Here is a 16,605-nt window from a genome sequence, read left to right on the forward strand (position 1 = left end):
TTGAAAAGATACAGCTTCGTGCACTGCTACCAAACTGGTACCTAGTATAAGAAATTTAAGTTATGCAGAAAGATTGAAAACCTTGGGCCTTCCAACACTTGAATACAAATGAGATCGTTGAGGGGGGGCAAGGGGTTTAACTGTTATGCTGTTTTGGGGCAATTTAATTCTTTGTTATCTGTTATTCTGAAAATATATTTGCTGTTAGCTGTTATTGTCTTATTCCTTGTTAGCTGTTATTGGACTATTAGTTTTTTGTTATCTGTTATTGTGAGAATGTATTTGCTGTTAACTGTTATTGAAAATTGGAATGTTAGCATTTTGACAGCCAATCTTCAGTAGAAATTGAATTGGGATCTTTCCACTAGTAACATGGTGGTCCCGTATTCGGAGAAGGATTCAATTAACATATAGACATTTGAATGGGTTTACAGTACACTAGTCATTTTTGGGGCCCTTTATGGCTTGCTGTTCGGTGTGAGCCAAGGCTCCGTGTGGAACACCGTACTTTGACCTATATTAAGGGTTAACTTTTACAAATTGTGACTTGGATGGAGAGTTGTCTCATTGGCACTCATGGCCACATCATCGTATATTTAATCACAGATCATCACATAAACATTTTAATATTAGTTGGGTCCAGGACCATTACAGTCTATATTATTATTATCCTTTGTAATAAATTCCTTTTTCTATGAACATGTATTTAGAATTATCTTGATTTTTACGTTTAGGGATAATGATCCTTGTTTCCCTGTATGTGCATATTCAATTCGAACAATTCTTTTAAAATATTACAAAAATTCGTCAGGGTTCCACGGAACCCAGTACTAGTGTCTCGCCTACTTTTGATGTTAGTCAAAGGCTCAACAAAATGGGTAAAAAGTTATTAACAAAAATGGGGAATGTGTCCATGGGAAACAGATGATGCCCCCGCTTGCATATCATATACAGTTATAAAGGAACATAACTGAAGAACAGTAAAAGTAACCCTACCCAAATTTGTACTTGATCTGAGTTTTGTGGTAATACGTATTGTGTATAAGTTTCATAAAATTTGGTTGATGCAAACTTAATTTACTCGGAGAACGGAAACGAAAAATTCAGTTTTTCCATTTGTAAAGGGGCATAACTCTAAAAAATTTAGTGACAACCCCAAAATTCCAACTTAATCTGTATTTTGTGGTAATAAGCATTGTGTACAAGTTTCATAGCATTTGGTTGAGGCAAACTACAGTTAGAGAACGGAAATAAAAATTCAGCAATTTTTTCCATTTGTGAAGGGGCATAAGTTAACTCTAGAATGGTTAAAGTGACGCCCCCAATATTCAAATTTGATCTGTGTTTTGTGGTAATAAGCATTGTGTATAAGTTTCATAACATTTGGCATGAGGCAAACTGAAGTTAGAGAACGGAAACCAACTTTTGGACGTACGGGCGTATGTACGGACGTATGTACAGACGGACAAGGGTAAAACTTAATCCCCTCTCCGCTACGGCGGGGGCATACACATTTAAACTAGATAATATCTTTTGATTGTAAGAAGCTTCTGTCGAAGTTTGGTAAAAATCCAGGATGGTTTATGAATCTTATAAATTCTTTAAAAACTTTACCTGCAGACTGTATGCAATGTTAACTGAAAGAAAAACTTATTAAAGTCCATTTATACAATCATGTTATAAGTAAAATATGGAAATACAAGAAATAATTTTTTACAAAATTTCCCTCTAGATACACACTTTTGATCATAAACAAGCTTTGGTCCAAGTTTGATAAAAATCCAGGATAGTTTAAGAAAGTAATTAAAATTTTTCAAACTTTAACCACTGAGTGAATGTAATGTAAACTGGCAGAAAAACTAAGTCCATTTATAAGTAAAATACGGATAAATAGGATTATTTTTTTTTACAAAATTTACTTCTGGATACTATTTTATGATCATAAACAAGCTTCTGTCCAAGTTTGGTAGAAATCCAGGATATTTTAAGAAATTTATTGAAATTTTAAAAACATTAACCACAGAGTGAATATTTGTGGATGCCCCTGACGACGACGCCGCCGACGGAATGTGTGATCACTATGTCTAGCTTTTGCGACAAAAGTCGCAGACTCGACAAAAAGGTAAACATATGGCCAGGGATACCTGATGAGGATGGCAATTAAGTCCGAGTTCCATACGACCAGTTAACATACACACCTTTTATATAATAAGGAACACAGACTCAGCTCTGTGATTCTTTTCCAAGAATACACTCACTATTTAAATTACAAGCATGTGTGAGCTTCTTTAAAAGTACAAAAATAAATGCTGAAAAAGGTATTCCATAACAAAAAAATATTATCATACATTGAGTAAACCAATTCTAGATATATAACTCTAAAAACATGTTCATAGAAAATAGAATTCATTACAAAGGATTATAATAAGATATATAATGGATTTGTCCTGGACCCGACTGATTTTAATTATTCATTTACTGTTATCTGTTTTTATCCCTTTTCAATTCCTTGTTATCAGTTATAAGCAAAATCAATTTGCTGTTTTGCTGTTATTGGAACCCCCCTTGCCCCCCCCCCCTCATCGTTATGATATGTTTCAAGTGTATAAAGCTTTACACGGGTTAGATGATATTAAATGGCAAAATATGTTTAAGTTGTCTACTAATTCTACTAGAGGTCATTCTTGGAACTTAATTAAAAAGAGGTGTAATTCAACTCAACGTCTTCATACTTTTTCACAAAGGATCATTGATCAATGGAATAGTCTTATCTGTAAACAGAAACAGGTAGTGCAAAATCAGTCAATATATTTAAAAATTGTATTACCGACAGGGACGGATCCAGTCATTTTTAAAAGGGGGTCCAACCCAGGATAAAGAGGGGGGTTTCAACCACATGTCCCCATTCACAAGCATTGATCATCAAAAAGGGGGGTTCCAACCCCCCCCCCCTTTTGGATCCACCACTGAACGAGGAATACTGGAATGGAAAGTTTAATCCTACAGTCAAGATGAGAGATGATGATAAATAGTAGTTATTTCAACTTTTAATGTGAATCAGTAATTAACAATTAAATACCCTCGTTTACCAGCTTGAATAATCAATGGGAAAATAAGTTACCCTTTCTAGGCGCACAGCTTATAGTTTAAGTATAAGTTGATTATAAAGTTTAATTACAAGGCGACCAAGGATTTGTATAGTAAGACAATACTATACAAATCCTTGAGGCGACTAAAAGATCGCCGCAGTAATCCAGGTAGAATCCAGGTATGTAGAATTATGCATAAATATTTGTGCTTATTCAATCTCATTCTTGACATTCTTATTAAATATGTTTATATATAATACATATTATACATTACAATATGCGTGTTACGTGATTTATTTTAAACTTTCCGCTTAAATAACTTTTAGACGAAAGGATTAAACGGGAAGTATGTAGCGACATCTATATTGTTGATAGCAACAATGGCGCTGGTTAGCTCCAGTTCGCAGTTTGATCGCTTTTCTGTAGCAGCAAACGAGCTGCAAGATCATATAGTTGATATTTATGGCAATAAGGAAAATGAATTGGAATTATTTCGGTAAATATCTCATATTCACAGACAAACACAGTCATGAAAGGAAATATTTGCTACACGCACCTGTCAAATCAGTATTGACCGAAAACCCACTTTCTTGCGCGTGCGATTATCACATGAGATTTTTCAAACAACGTTCAAAATGGACGAAAAATACATCAACATGTTTAGCAAAATACGGTCTTTCAACAAAGATACCCCTCCTGATATAGCTGCTCTCATCGAAGCAGCTGGTATTCCACGATTTAAATCTGTAGGAATACAAGCTGGTATTCTGAAAACATTCTCTCATACCTCTGTCGCAGCCCAGGACAAGTAAGCAATGCTACTGAAAAGAAAGCATCTTGCATGGTTATATTACCATGTTTTTAATGGGATACAACTTTAGTAACATACTTTTTTTTAACAATTAGGGGCATTAACAACAGCATACTTTATTATCATAAGTCAGAGGGGTCCTGATACCGAAATCCCAGGCTTAAAAACATGAAATCCAGAGGTCCTGAATTTAAAGAAATTTAAATGCTGACATCCCGAAATTCGAAAAAAGAATTCCCTGAACCCGAAAGGATCAATCCCGAAATCCTGAGCTTAAAAACACCTGATCCCGGAGTCCCGATAAAGGTCCGACCCCCCTCATAAGTAACCACAGGTACAAGACAAGATTTTTTTTGGGGGGAAAAAACACTACGTTGAGCTTATAGTAAAAAAGACATTTTTACCTGTAATGAAAACTGTTTGACGTATTTACATCTGTTGTCCTATAGCTGAGAACTAGTTGTCTGTAACCTCTGACCTCCAACCCATGCACACACTTTTGGTTCAACGAAAATCTGGATTTTAATATTACACCGGAATCAGGTATACACCGGTAAGAGGTGAAGACAGTATATACTGAATATGCTTTCGTGTCTATCCGGCCCCAAGTCGATCCGTCCCTTAAGTCGATCCGGCCCCAATTTAAAAAAAATATTTATAAGATTTCTTACAGAGGCGTATTTAGGGGGGCAGGGTGCCCAGGCCATCCTTTTGTGGGAAAAAAATGCTTGATTATTTAGGGACCACTGGAGATAAATTAAATTAGAAATAATTGTTGTTCCGTAGGTACTTAATCACAATTCTTTAATGACAGCAGTGCTGATTATCAATTATAAGAATTTAATTTGGTGAATAATTCGTGAAATATAGCATCATATATTTTCAACCGCTTGCTCAACATTGGAAGGAAGTGACGATGCCCCTAAATGCATGAATGATGTTCACTAAAACCAGTTTTGACAGAAATGCAACAAACATGAAAGTTGTCTATTTCCCCAAAATATCAGTTCTCCCATAAATAATCTTAGCACCTTCAAATGACTGAATGAAATGATCAAGAGATCTGATTGGTCCAATTTTGAATGGAGAAATCGAGATGACGGTTGTTGAAAAATTTGACCAATCAGATCCCTTGATTAATTGAATCATTTAGTCTCTGGCAAAGAGTTGTCTCATTGGCAATCATACCACATCTTCTTATTTTTTATACGGCCGCAAAATTTTTTTCGTCGTCCGAAGACACATTGGTTTTCGCACTCTAACTTTAGTTTAAATGAATGGATCTCTATGAAATTTTACCATAAGGTTCAATACCACAAAAGGAAGGTTGGGATTGATTTTGGGGGTTATGGTACCAACAGTTAAGGAATTAGGGGCCAAAAAGGGGCCAAAAATAAGCATTTTTGTAACTTCCAGACATAACTTGTGTGTTAGTGTATGGATCTCTCTGACATTGTACCACAAGGTTCCATATCACACAGGGAATGCTGGGATTGATTTTGGGGGTAATTGCCTCAAAATATTAGGAATTAGGGGCAAAAAAAGGGGCAAAAAACAAGCATTTTTCTAGTTTCATGACAATAACTTGTGTGTAAGTGTATGGATCTTTCTGAAATTGTACTACAAGGTTCCATATCACAAAGGGAAAGCTGGGTTTGAGTTTGGGGGTAATTGCCTTAAAAGTTTAGGAATTTGGGGCCAAAAAGGGGCCAAAAAACACATTTTTCTAGTTTCCAGACAATAACTTGTGTTCAAGTGTATGGATCTCTCTGAAATTGTACTGCAAGGTAGTACCATACCACAAAGGGAAGGCTGGGATTGAGTTAGGGGGTGATGAATCATAAGGGGGTTCAAAAAATTTGGGGGGGGATTTTTTTTTTCCTTTTTTTTCTTTATTTCCTTTTTTTTTTTTTTAAATTTTCCATTTTAAGTTGGTTATTTCTGATTTATATTTAAAATCAAATAATAATGATATGGTAGGAGATACACACCAAACAGGATGTGTAAATTATTATATAATAAGTATTGTGCAATAGCAAGAAATTTTCAACTGCACAGTATTGCGCAATAGCAAGAAATCTTCAATTGCACAGTATTGCGCAATAGCAAGAAATATCCAATAGCACAATATTGCGCAATAGCAAGAAATTGTCAATTGTACAGTATTCTAACATGACGTTCTTCAAACGCTTTGAGTACACACCCGTGGTAAAATATGAATATATTGTTTGGGCTGTTCCAATCGTACTCCCGCGTCCTATGCTTTTTTATGAATGAGCTACCCGAAGTCATAGAACGATGACGTAAGAATATAAGCATTTTCCTGGAAAATACACGCTTGTGAAACCGAAAAATCATCACAACAAGGAAACATAAACAAACGATGCTTAAATGTGTTATATAAGCCATTTTTTGTATACATATAAGACATATAAGTACAATTGTCATTTAGATTCATCCAAACCTATCTAAATATGTTATTGTAAATAGTTTAAGCATGTCATTTATTCAGTTTGCTCCAGTCTGTTACGTCAATTTAATAGTGCGTTTATTTATGGGAATGGCAAATAATGCCTTCATCTAGAGCGCTTCGATCCAAAACAATTGCCGTATTTGTCCTATTAGAATCGAAATAATTCATGGGGGCTTGAATATATCGTGATTTTACCACGGGTTGTCCCTTTATGCCGATATTTTACCCCTCGCTATCGCTCAGGGTAAAATATTTGTCATAAAGGGCCAACCCGTGGTTAAAATCACGATATATTCAAGCCCCCATGAATTATTTCTTAATTGCGCAATAGCAAGAAATATTCAATTGCACAGTATTGTGCAAAAAAAGATACTTCGTATAAATTTCTTATTTCTTGACCAATTTCAATGGGGTTTTTGGACCCCGTTTTTAAATTGGTCCACATTGAGGTCCAAAGGGTCCAAAATTAAATTTTGTTTGATTTCATCAAAAATTGAATTATTGGGGTTCTTTGATATGCTGAATCTAACCGTGTATTTAGATTCTTAATTTTTGGTTCCTTTTCAAATTGGTCTACATTAAGGTCCAAAGGGTCCAAAATTAAACTTACATTTGTAGTTTGATTTTAACAAAAATTGAATTCTTAGGGTTCTTTGATATGCTGAATCTAAACATGTATTTAGATTTTTGATTATGGGCCCAGTTTTCAAGTTGGTCCAAATCGGGGTCCAAAATTAAACTTTGTTTGATTTCAACAAAAATTGAATATATGGGGTTCTTTGATATGCTGAATCTAACCATGTATTTAGATTTTTGGTTTTGGGGCCCCGTTATCAACTTTGTTCACATTGAGATCAAAAGGGTCCAAAATTAAACTTTGTTTGATTTCATCAAAAATTGAATTCTTGGGGTTCTTTGATATGCTGAATCTAACCATGTATTTAGATTTTGGATATTGGACCATAATAGGTGAATGTCCAATTTAAAATTTTTAAGTTCTTAGACCACATTCATTCTGTGTCAGAAACCTATGCTGTGTCAAATATTTAATCACAATCCAAATTCAGAGCTGTGTCAAGCTTGAATGTTGTGTCCATACTTGCCCCAACTGTTCAGGGTTCGACCTCTGCGGTCGTATCAAGCTGCGCCCTGCGGAGCATTCTATTATATTTTATACTACAATGTATTTAGATGAAGCAAAAGCACATATTTTAATCCAAAATATCATTTTGATAACATTTCTAAAGACAGACTTTCAGGAATGTCCAGACTCATATAAAATGGAAAAAACTTGCAATGAAGGTTGTATAATTTCAGGCCATCATTGGCAGACCATCACAAGGTTGGTTTCTTTACACTGGACAGATGTTCTCAGACGGATGTCACAGAAGTCGTAGAACTAAAGGATATGACAGAAGTTTTACAACTTCTACTAAAGGTTAGTTTGACTGTATTCACTCTTCACTCTCTGACGGTTGTCACAGAAGTCATAGAACTAAAGGATATGACAGAAGTTTTAGAACTTCTACTAAAGGTTAGTTTGATTGTATTCACTCTTCACTCTCTGACGGCTGTCACAGAAGTCGTAGAACTAAAGGATATGACAGATGTTTTACAACTTCTACTAAAGGTTAGTTTGATTGTATTCACTCTTCACTCTCTGACGGCTGTCACAAAAGTCGTAGAACTAAAGGATATGACAGATGTTGTACAACTTCTACTAAAGGTTGATTTGACTGAATCCAGCATAAGTTTACAGTATAAACGCCTGACCATTATTGAAGACTCTGTTAATCTTAAGATGTCATTCATTATTTTTTTATTGTAAGACTACTATCTCTTTTGAGGTATACTCCACATTTACTTTTTTTATTAAGCATTCTCTCTTTTTAGTGGACAGATTTTATAAATTCTACTAACAGAAATTGTAACTGCCCCCTCACCCTTAATGGTGGTTAAACTTTTTCTATACTGATACTGACTATGCATCTTAGTAAAAAATGACTGAGGGTTTACAGCTTTTTATAGATAGTTAAACAGCCTCCTACTCTGCTATATTAATTTGACTGAACATTGATTGATAGATAAATTATGGTGGTATACTGCAATGACCATGTCTCCCTAACTTTTGATACATATTATTCAGATTCAACATTTAGGAATTATTTGATATCTGGTCTGGAATGTCTAATCCTGTACTACTTTGCATGACTAGGAACTTCTTGTTTACAAATTGTCTAGACTCTTGTTGATTGGAACTTCTTGTTCACCACTTGTCTATGCTCCTGGTAATTGGAACTTCTAGTTCACAACTTATCTAGACTCCTGGTGATTGGAACTTCTTGTTTACAACTTGTCTAGACTTCTGGTGAATGGAATTTTTTGTTCACAACTTGTTTGGACTCCTGGTGATTGGAACTTCTTGTTCACAACTTGTTTGGACTCCTGATGATTGGAACTTCTTGTTCACAACTTATCTAGACTCCTGGTGAATGAATTTCTTGTTCACAACTTGTTTGGACTCCTGGTGAATGGAATTTCTTGTTCACAACTTGTCTATACTCCTGGTGATTGGAACTTCTAGTTCACAACTTGTCTATGCTCCTGGTGATTGGAACGTCTTGTTCACAACTTGTCTAGACTTCTGGTGAATTGAATTTCTTGTTCACAACTTGTTTGGACTCCTGGTGATTGGAACTTCTTGTTCACAACTTGTTTGGACTCCTGATGATTGGAACTTCTTGTTCACAACTTATCTAGACTCCTGATGAATGAATTTCTTGTTCACAACTTGTTTGGACTCCTGGTGAATGGAATTTCTTGTTCACAACTTGTCTATACTCCTGGTGATTGGAACTTCTAGTTCACAACTTGTCTAGACTCCTGGTGAATGAATTTCTTGTTCACAACTGTTTGGACTCCTGGTGATTGGAACCTCTTGTTCACAACTTGTCTATGCTCCTGATGATTGAAACTTCTAGTTCACAACTTATCTAGACTATTGGTGATTGGAACTTTTAGTTCACAAATTGTCTAGACTCCTTGTGATTAGAACTTCTTGTTCACAACTTGTCTAGACTCCTGGTGATCATCTTCACTAGCCAAGGGTTACAATCCAGTCCCCTCTTCTTCACCCTTGGCAGATTAAGCCAACATTTGTGATTACAACTGCGCCATCTAACGGTAGATAAAAGTCACGCCCATTCTGACTGCATCGTTCTTGTCCAATGGCAGCATTTGAACTCTTTTCAGTGTGGAGGTGTAAAAATGGTTGTGTCTAGTGTTCACAAATTTCGTGAAGCAGGAACCGAAAATATACATTGTCAATCCAATATTTCCACTAGAAACATACCCAGGAACTTCAATTAGTTGATTAAGAACTTAAAAATTATCCAGTGGCGGATCCAGAACTCTTTATAAGGGGGCCCACTGACTGCCATAAGAGGGGGCTCGCTAGTCATGCTTCCAGTGGGGGATCCAGAAATTTTCATAAGGGGGGCCCACTGACTGCCTAAGAGGGAGCCCGCTCCAGTCATGCTTTAGTGATTCCCTAAATAATCAACTCCCCAGGGCCCCCGCCCCCTGGATCCACTTATGTTGTCACTAAATATCGTCTTATGTTTTTGTGGTAAATATTCAGCACGTGGAAATTGTTATTTACATTTGTAAATTTACACGTAATCATCTTAAAGGCGCTTTTTGATTGGATGCAGCCAGTTATAACTGCGATCAATGGAAGTCATTACATCGTGGATAAAAATTCTTTCTCAATCTGCCAAGGGTGGAGAGGAGGGGACAGGATCGTAACCCTTGGCTAGCGAATATGCCTGGTGATTGGAGCTTCAATTATCTAGACTCCTAGTGATTGGAACTTCTTGTTCACAAAATTGTCTAGACTCCTTGTGATTGGAACTTCTTGTTCACAAATTGTCTAGACTCCTGGTGATTGGAACTTGTTGTTCACGACTTGTCTAGATTCCCAGTGATTTTGTCATATAATATATGGTATAGTAGACTCTTGGCAGTTTTTTTTTAGACAGTATGTTGACCTCTAGATGTTTTCTGTGCTTTTAAGTCACGTTGTCCTTTGGTGTTTGAGCTGTTGTTACTTTGCATCCATCTTAGTAATTTACATTTTGAGCATCTCTGAAGCCAACAGGCATTTTTGAATTGAATTTAGCATGAATAACATATTGAGGGTTGTTCATTTAACATCACTTTCAGAAAATAAGAAAAATATAACTACCACAGGCAATTTTGGTTCTAATGGACCAATTTTGAAATATTCTCTGCACAATAAAATTTTAGAGTTTTGATGAAAAAAAAAACATCTGTAGCTAAATTAGTCATAAGTTATCGTTTCTTGTGGAAATTAACGGGTAAATTTACTAGGTGAGCTATGGGGGCACATAGGAGCCCCCTGTTTCTTATTTACTGGTTAAATATCTTTATGACAATCACATATGCCCAACATCTCCTTTTATTCATTTGAAGAAATGAAAGAAGTTAATCTTACAAAGGCTTTCTTACAGTGAATTACAGTATAATAGAAGAAATGTTTATATTCTTACAGTGAATAACAGTATAATAGAAGTTGTGTTTATATATTTTTCAGGACGTACATAAAATGAAACGGGACATTAATTTAACAAAAAGTGTGATGCAGGCTGATTATGAAGCTAAAGTTCAGGAAAAGGCTACAGAACTGTATGTATATATATATGATCACAGACACACCACCTCGTTTCATATAAAAAGACATGATCCGTGCTTTCTGGATTATAAGTATTGAAAAGTATTACCAAAGAAATTAAGAAAACATATCAATTTTTTTAGATGATAGAAGTAAAAGAAACACAATGTCAATGTATTTATAAAATATGCAAAGAATTTTTAATGCTTAGATTACCAGTGGCAAACTTTTGATGCAGAGACAAGTATAACTAAACTAAACAAAGTATAGGATGGTGGATTGAGCCGGAGTGAGCAATTTTGGCTGTACCAGGATATGAGTAATTTTTGTAGGTTAAAAATCATAAAAATATGGCAGAATTTTGTAAGACAGGAATTTTATGTGAAGAGAGCTCAACACTTGTCTTATACATACCTTGGTATAAACATCCTCTGTCAAACCAATCTTATTGACCATTATATGTATTTGCACACATTTTAAAGGGCACACTGCATTTCATGACAGACAACAGTAATCAGCATATTAATACACATATATGTACAAATTCAAAATGAACCCTGTAAATCATAACTGACAACAGATGTAGAAAAGGGCAATTAACTCCTCCTACCATTGATCAGTTAATAAATACAATAGGAATAATATTTTTGAACACTCTCTCCTCAAAACAAAAAAATGAAAATAGGATGTTTCCTATCGTGTAATACTGGGTGTAGAATCTTTCTCTTTTTTTCTTGGAAACATCAGAAAATAATAAACAAATAATTTCATGTAATTGTTGTTATTTTTTTACAGATATTGTAGAATTAATGAGAAAGTAGCTGAATTAGAAAGAATTCATGAAGATGTAAGTATACTACAAAAAGATAAAAAAAATTAAATGCATAAATAGCAACAACAACACAGAATTCAGAGACCAGTTAGTTTTTATCTTTCTGCGACAAAGATTGAGTTGGAAGAACTATTTTGGTGTTTTTTTTTATTTCTTTGGCACTCTCAACACATAATGTAAAATTTCTGATAAATTAGAAATATGCACTTATGATAGACCATTGCTATTTGTTATTCATTTTCATTGGCATCCTGTGATGCTTCAGTGACTATAACAAGAAAACTTTGTTCAAGTATGAAATATTTTGATTAGGCATGTTTATTAACAAATTCAAATTCAAATATCTTTATTTCTTACCAATATGAGAAATGCATTGTTAAAATAAGTACATATTTTATTTGTAGAGAGTATCGACCGTGAGAAAAGCATTTAGACAACAGTTAGCTGATGCAGTAGCCAGACTGGCAGTATTGTATAATGTAACTATTCTGATATGTGTGATTGAAATAACAAAATTTGGTATGAATTCCATTACCAAAAACTATCCACAAAAGATTAAATGAACTGACAGTGTAATTATGTAAAAATTACTTTGGTCGTAGAACCCCACTATAAAGTTATTAGCAAAACCAATGAAAACAAATGTGATAAATATAAACTAAAAATGTGTTAAAGTCATTAACCTAAATAGTGTATTCTAAGGATTCTTGTTGGTATTAGGACATTTTTATTTATTTATGTTTATTCCTGAACTTATTTAGCCATACATCTTTGGCTATTTAAACTTTTGTCCTGGTGCATTGATATTTAATACATTAATTTGTATTCATGTTGAATTATTTTCTGGTTGAATAGAAAAATTTAGAAAACAAAATGCAGAAAGAGAAGCAAAAGCAGGCAGGGGACCAGTATCTACTGGATGAGAAATATAGAGAATTACAACAGACAATTCAACAGAACCAGAATGTTATACAAATGTTAAAGTTGCAACTTGCTCAATATCAACAGAGTAAAGTGGACCTGGAAAGTGTAGGTATTCTATATCTATATCAATACTGTAGGTAGTTAGGGCTCCCCATACACAAAGCTTTATAGAATGCATATGTTCAGAGAGCATATCTGAAAGCATGGCATAAAACTTTTAAATATTGTAATACCAATTTGTTTTTAAGTAGGCAAAAGAAATATAACTTCTCCTTCAGTCTGTATAAATGATGGCCGCTACAAGGGTCAAATAATCAAGACATATTAAATGGATAAGATATAAATCCTTCAAGGAATACAGATATTATGGATAGTAATAGATGGAAGATATACTGTAAATTCAGAAATATTGTGTGCACTTATCATTGTGATTTTTGAAGAATTGACAAAATTGCCAGATTTATTAATGTGATTGCAGGGAAATCTACATACAGATATATGAATAAGATATCATAATGCGAGTTCTTAATATTGCGATACTCATCCAGTCTATATTTATAGCATTAATAAAAACTGGCAATAATTTCTGAATTTACAGTATATAAGAGTCTATAGAAGACAACCAACCAGCAAATTTATTATGTACAGAATAGTCTAAAATTGACACTACTAAACAAACAGGAAAAAAATATACATAAAATGAAAGTAAAACTGCCTGGTTGTCCATAAAGATTTACCAATAGTGACCATTACCCTTGAGTACAGGTGGAACTTAACACAACTTACAGGAGAACAATTTGAACATTCTTATAGTGTTTTTTCGATCATATCCTATGTGGAACTAGGTTAATCGATATCAAACAACCTCAGGTTATTATAGATATGAACATTAGGAATAAACTCGAGTGAAGTTTTTTTGATTTTGAAAGAATTCTTATTTGGAACTCATCCTTTTTTTTGCTGCTGTGAAATGCTAGAAAATTGGTTAAAGAAGACTTGATAAAGATCGATGTATTGATAAGTTTAAACCATGTTTGAGATAAAATCATCGAGATAAAGATGTAGAATGAGAACAAACTTTATATATATATATATATATTTCATGCTTGATCAGACTGTAGAGGCAGACCCTAAGGTGATAGAGGTATAGTCCACATATAGCTCCATTACTCTTTACGTCACTGTTGTGCTGAAGGTTTTAGCATTTTATTATTTCAGTCTTTTGATACTTTTCTAGTTATTGTGAATTCATAATTATTCTTGGCATACCAATTTATGTGATTTTGTGGGTATAGGTGAACCAAGAATTTAAATGGTCAACAGAGAACAAATTTTCTAAAGGCTTGTCAGCTGACATTGGTAAAAACCACAATATCAAGTATCCACGAAAATATAATTATTCCTCAATCCATGAAAATTGGTATCCACGATCATAAATGAATCCACGGTATTAGGTTTGATTAAAATATTTGAGAGATGAGGCTTTACCTAGAAAATATTAGATTTATGAAATTGTCTTGTTACCTAGGCACAACACTGACTGTCATTAATTAGTCATACCACTTGTTAGACTAAATTTTTTTCATAATTAATAAGCTAATATTGTCATCTATTTTTAAGTTTTGCTCTATCGAGAAACTAAGATTTGTGATATGTGCTATCTGGTTTTTAAAAAGCTTACTGTCTGCTTTTATTATTATTTATCGTTACTTTCACAAAATCTACATTGTAACATTGTGGGTCTACACATACAACTTTCAGACATACTTGTTTTAAAATAATTCTTTATTTTGATTTGATTGATAATAAATGCTGTTGTGTTCACTGTCATGGCTGGTGTAATGAATGCTGTTGTGTTCACTGTCATGGCTTGTGTAAAGTCTGCTATTTACACAACATGTTTTAAAAGATTATGTTTATAAAAAAAAAGGATTAAGATAAATATCAACAAATGAGTACATGATTATTAAAAGAAGTTAAAATTATATATCTAAAATCTCTTGGGCCTTTTGAAACATAAAAGTATTGATTTAGAGATGTTAAATTAAGGTTAATAAGTGGTGTCATCAGTTACTGGTGCAGTATCTTTTTTTTTTTTAAGATTACTTTTAGCACCTCTTGTACATTTATATAATACAAATATTTTTTCCCTTTATTACTTGGAAATTGTTCATTGCTTTATTATGACCTTGTAAACAACTTTGTCTAAAATGTGATCTTGGCTGCTGCAGACATTTTTTGATTTTTGATTTTTTTTATGGTTTTGAATTCAATGATAAGAATTAAATGACTAATAATTCTGATGTTTAGATAAATCTGATAGTTGTATGTAAACAACCTGTGTTCTATCTGTACTGGAGCATTTTCTTCAAGTCTAATGTTTCTTTTACAGCCTTTTTATAGAATCTTTATAATATTATTTTAAGTGTAGAATTTTGATTTGATATACAGTACTTACAAGATGCTAATTTTTATTATGTTACCCGTCTGTTGCAGGGTATTATATGTAATGAGTGTATAATTTGATATTGAGTACAGATATTGTACATATGCTTGATGTAATATCGACATTGACATTTTATTTTAGTCTCCATCACCGTCAGAAAGGCCATCAAACAATACACCAGCTTCAATTCAGTCTCCGGTAAATTATTTGTGTCGGAAATTCTAACTGAAGTGTTTCTCGTCTAATCTATCATGTATTCCCTAATCATTTGACTTCTAACCATCATGTTAAACATATAATACATTGAATTACCATCATGATACAAGATCCCTCTGTGTATAACATGTCAAACATCATCATACAAGATCCCTCTGTGTATAACATGTCAAAATCATAGAAACTTCTGTAGAAAAACTTTACCACAATATAATACATACCTTTCTTGAAAACCTGTATTTTTATTTTAATAATGATTTATAATGCTTATTTTGAAAAATTTGTATACTGTATTTTCATATTTTTTAATGTATGCTTTTAGTTGTAACAGAATTTCTAAAATTTTCAAAAATTTTCAACGCATATTTTATGTTATCATCCGAAAATACTACTAAAATATTTAAGTGTGTTTATATAAAAGTTTACATGACAGAAGTTTCTATAGTTAATTTCAATCAAACCCTATACCTTTATTGAATAAATGTAGAATAATTATCTAACAAGTCCTAATTGTAGATATGTATATACATCTTCAAGTTAGGAGTCCTCTGCATGTTCTTAATGATATATACAATAAACAAATGATATATACAATAAACAAAGAAAATTATATTATTCTTACTTCAAATATAAACATATTTTCCTATCTTTAATAAAAAAAACCATTGTGAGTTTTTTTATAAAAGTTGTAGGAAGGTTTCAAACTGTTTTTATTGTTATGTTTTTGGTCAAGTTGTTGATTGTTCCATGTCTTACTGGTATTCTGGCAAATGTTAAATACGCCAAGCATTCTCTGGCAAATGTTAAATACACCAAGCATTCTCTGGAAAATATGTTAAATAAGCCAAGCATTCTCTGGCAAATGTTAAATAAGCCAAGCATTCTCTGGAAAATATGTTAAATAAGCCAAGCATTCTCTGGCAAATGTTAAATAAGCCAAGCATTCTCTGGAAAATATGTTAATTAAGCCAAGCATTCTCTGGCAAATGTTAAATAAGCCAAGCATTCTCTGGAAAATATGTTAAATAAGCCAAGCATTCTCTGGCAAATGTTAAATAAGCCAAGCATTCTCTGGAAAATATGTTAAATAAGCCAAGCATTCTCTGGCAAATGTTAAATAA

General features: G+C 33.4%; 1 protein-coding gene across 11 annotated transcripts in view; it reads left to right on the forward strand.

Annotated features, from left to right (window-relative positions):
- The first annotated feature begins 3,455 nt into the window (after positions 1–3,455).
- The window catches only part of LOC127731226 (uncharacterized protein C10orf67, mitochondrial-like), a 48,864-nt gene continuing 35,714 nt past the window's right edge, over positions 3,456–16,605 (forward strand). For 4 of the 11 annotated variants that reach the window (XM_052240203.1, XM_052240205.1, XM_052240206.1 and 1 more), the window contains exons 1-8: positions 3,456–3,585; positions 7,691–7,811; positions 10,989–11,080; positions 11,862–11,913; positions 12,303–12,377; positions 12,754–12,927; positions 13,937–13,966; positions 15,410–15,466. In XM_052240203.1, coding sequence (XP_052096163.1) covers positions 3,470–3,585; positions 7,691–7,811; positions 10,989–11,080; positions 11,862–11,913; positions 12,303–12,377; positions 12,754–12,927; positions 13,937–13,966; positions 15,410–15,466 — 717 coding nt within the window. In that variant the 5' untranslated portion in view covers positions 3,456–3,469. Of the gene's footprint in view, positions 3,586–7,690; positions 7,812–8,080; positions 8,100–10,988; positions 11,081–11,861; positions 11,914–12,302; positions 12,378–12,753; positions 12,928–13,936; positions 13,967–15,409; positions 15,467–16,605 lie in introns of those variants that run through there. The other 7 variants (XM_052240207.1, XM_052240208.1, XM_052240212.1 and 4 more) reach the window with 4 other exon arrangements.

This window comes from Mytilus californianus, unplaced genomic scaffold (assembly GCF_021869535.1).
Source record: "Mytilus californianus isolate M0D057914Y unplaced genomic scaffold, xbMytCali1.0.p SCAF_2, whole genome shotgun sequence".
Lineage (NCBI taxonomy): Eukaryota > Metazoa > Mollusca > Bivalvia > Mytilida > Mytilidae > Mytilus > Mytilus californianus.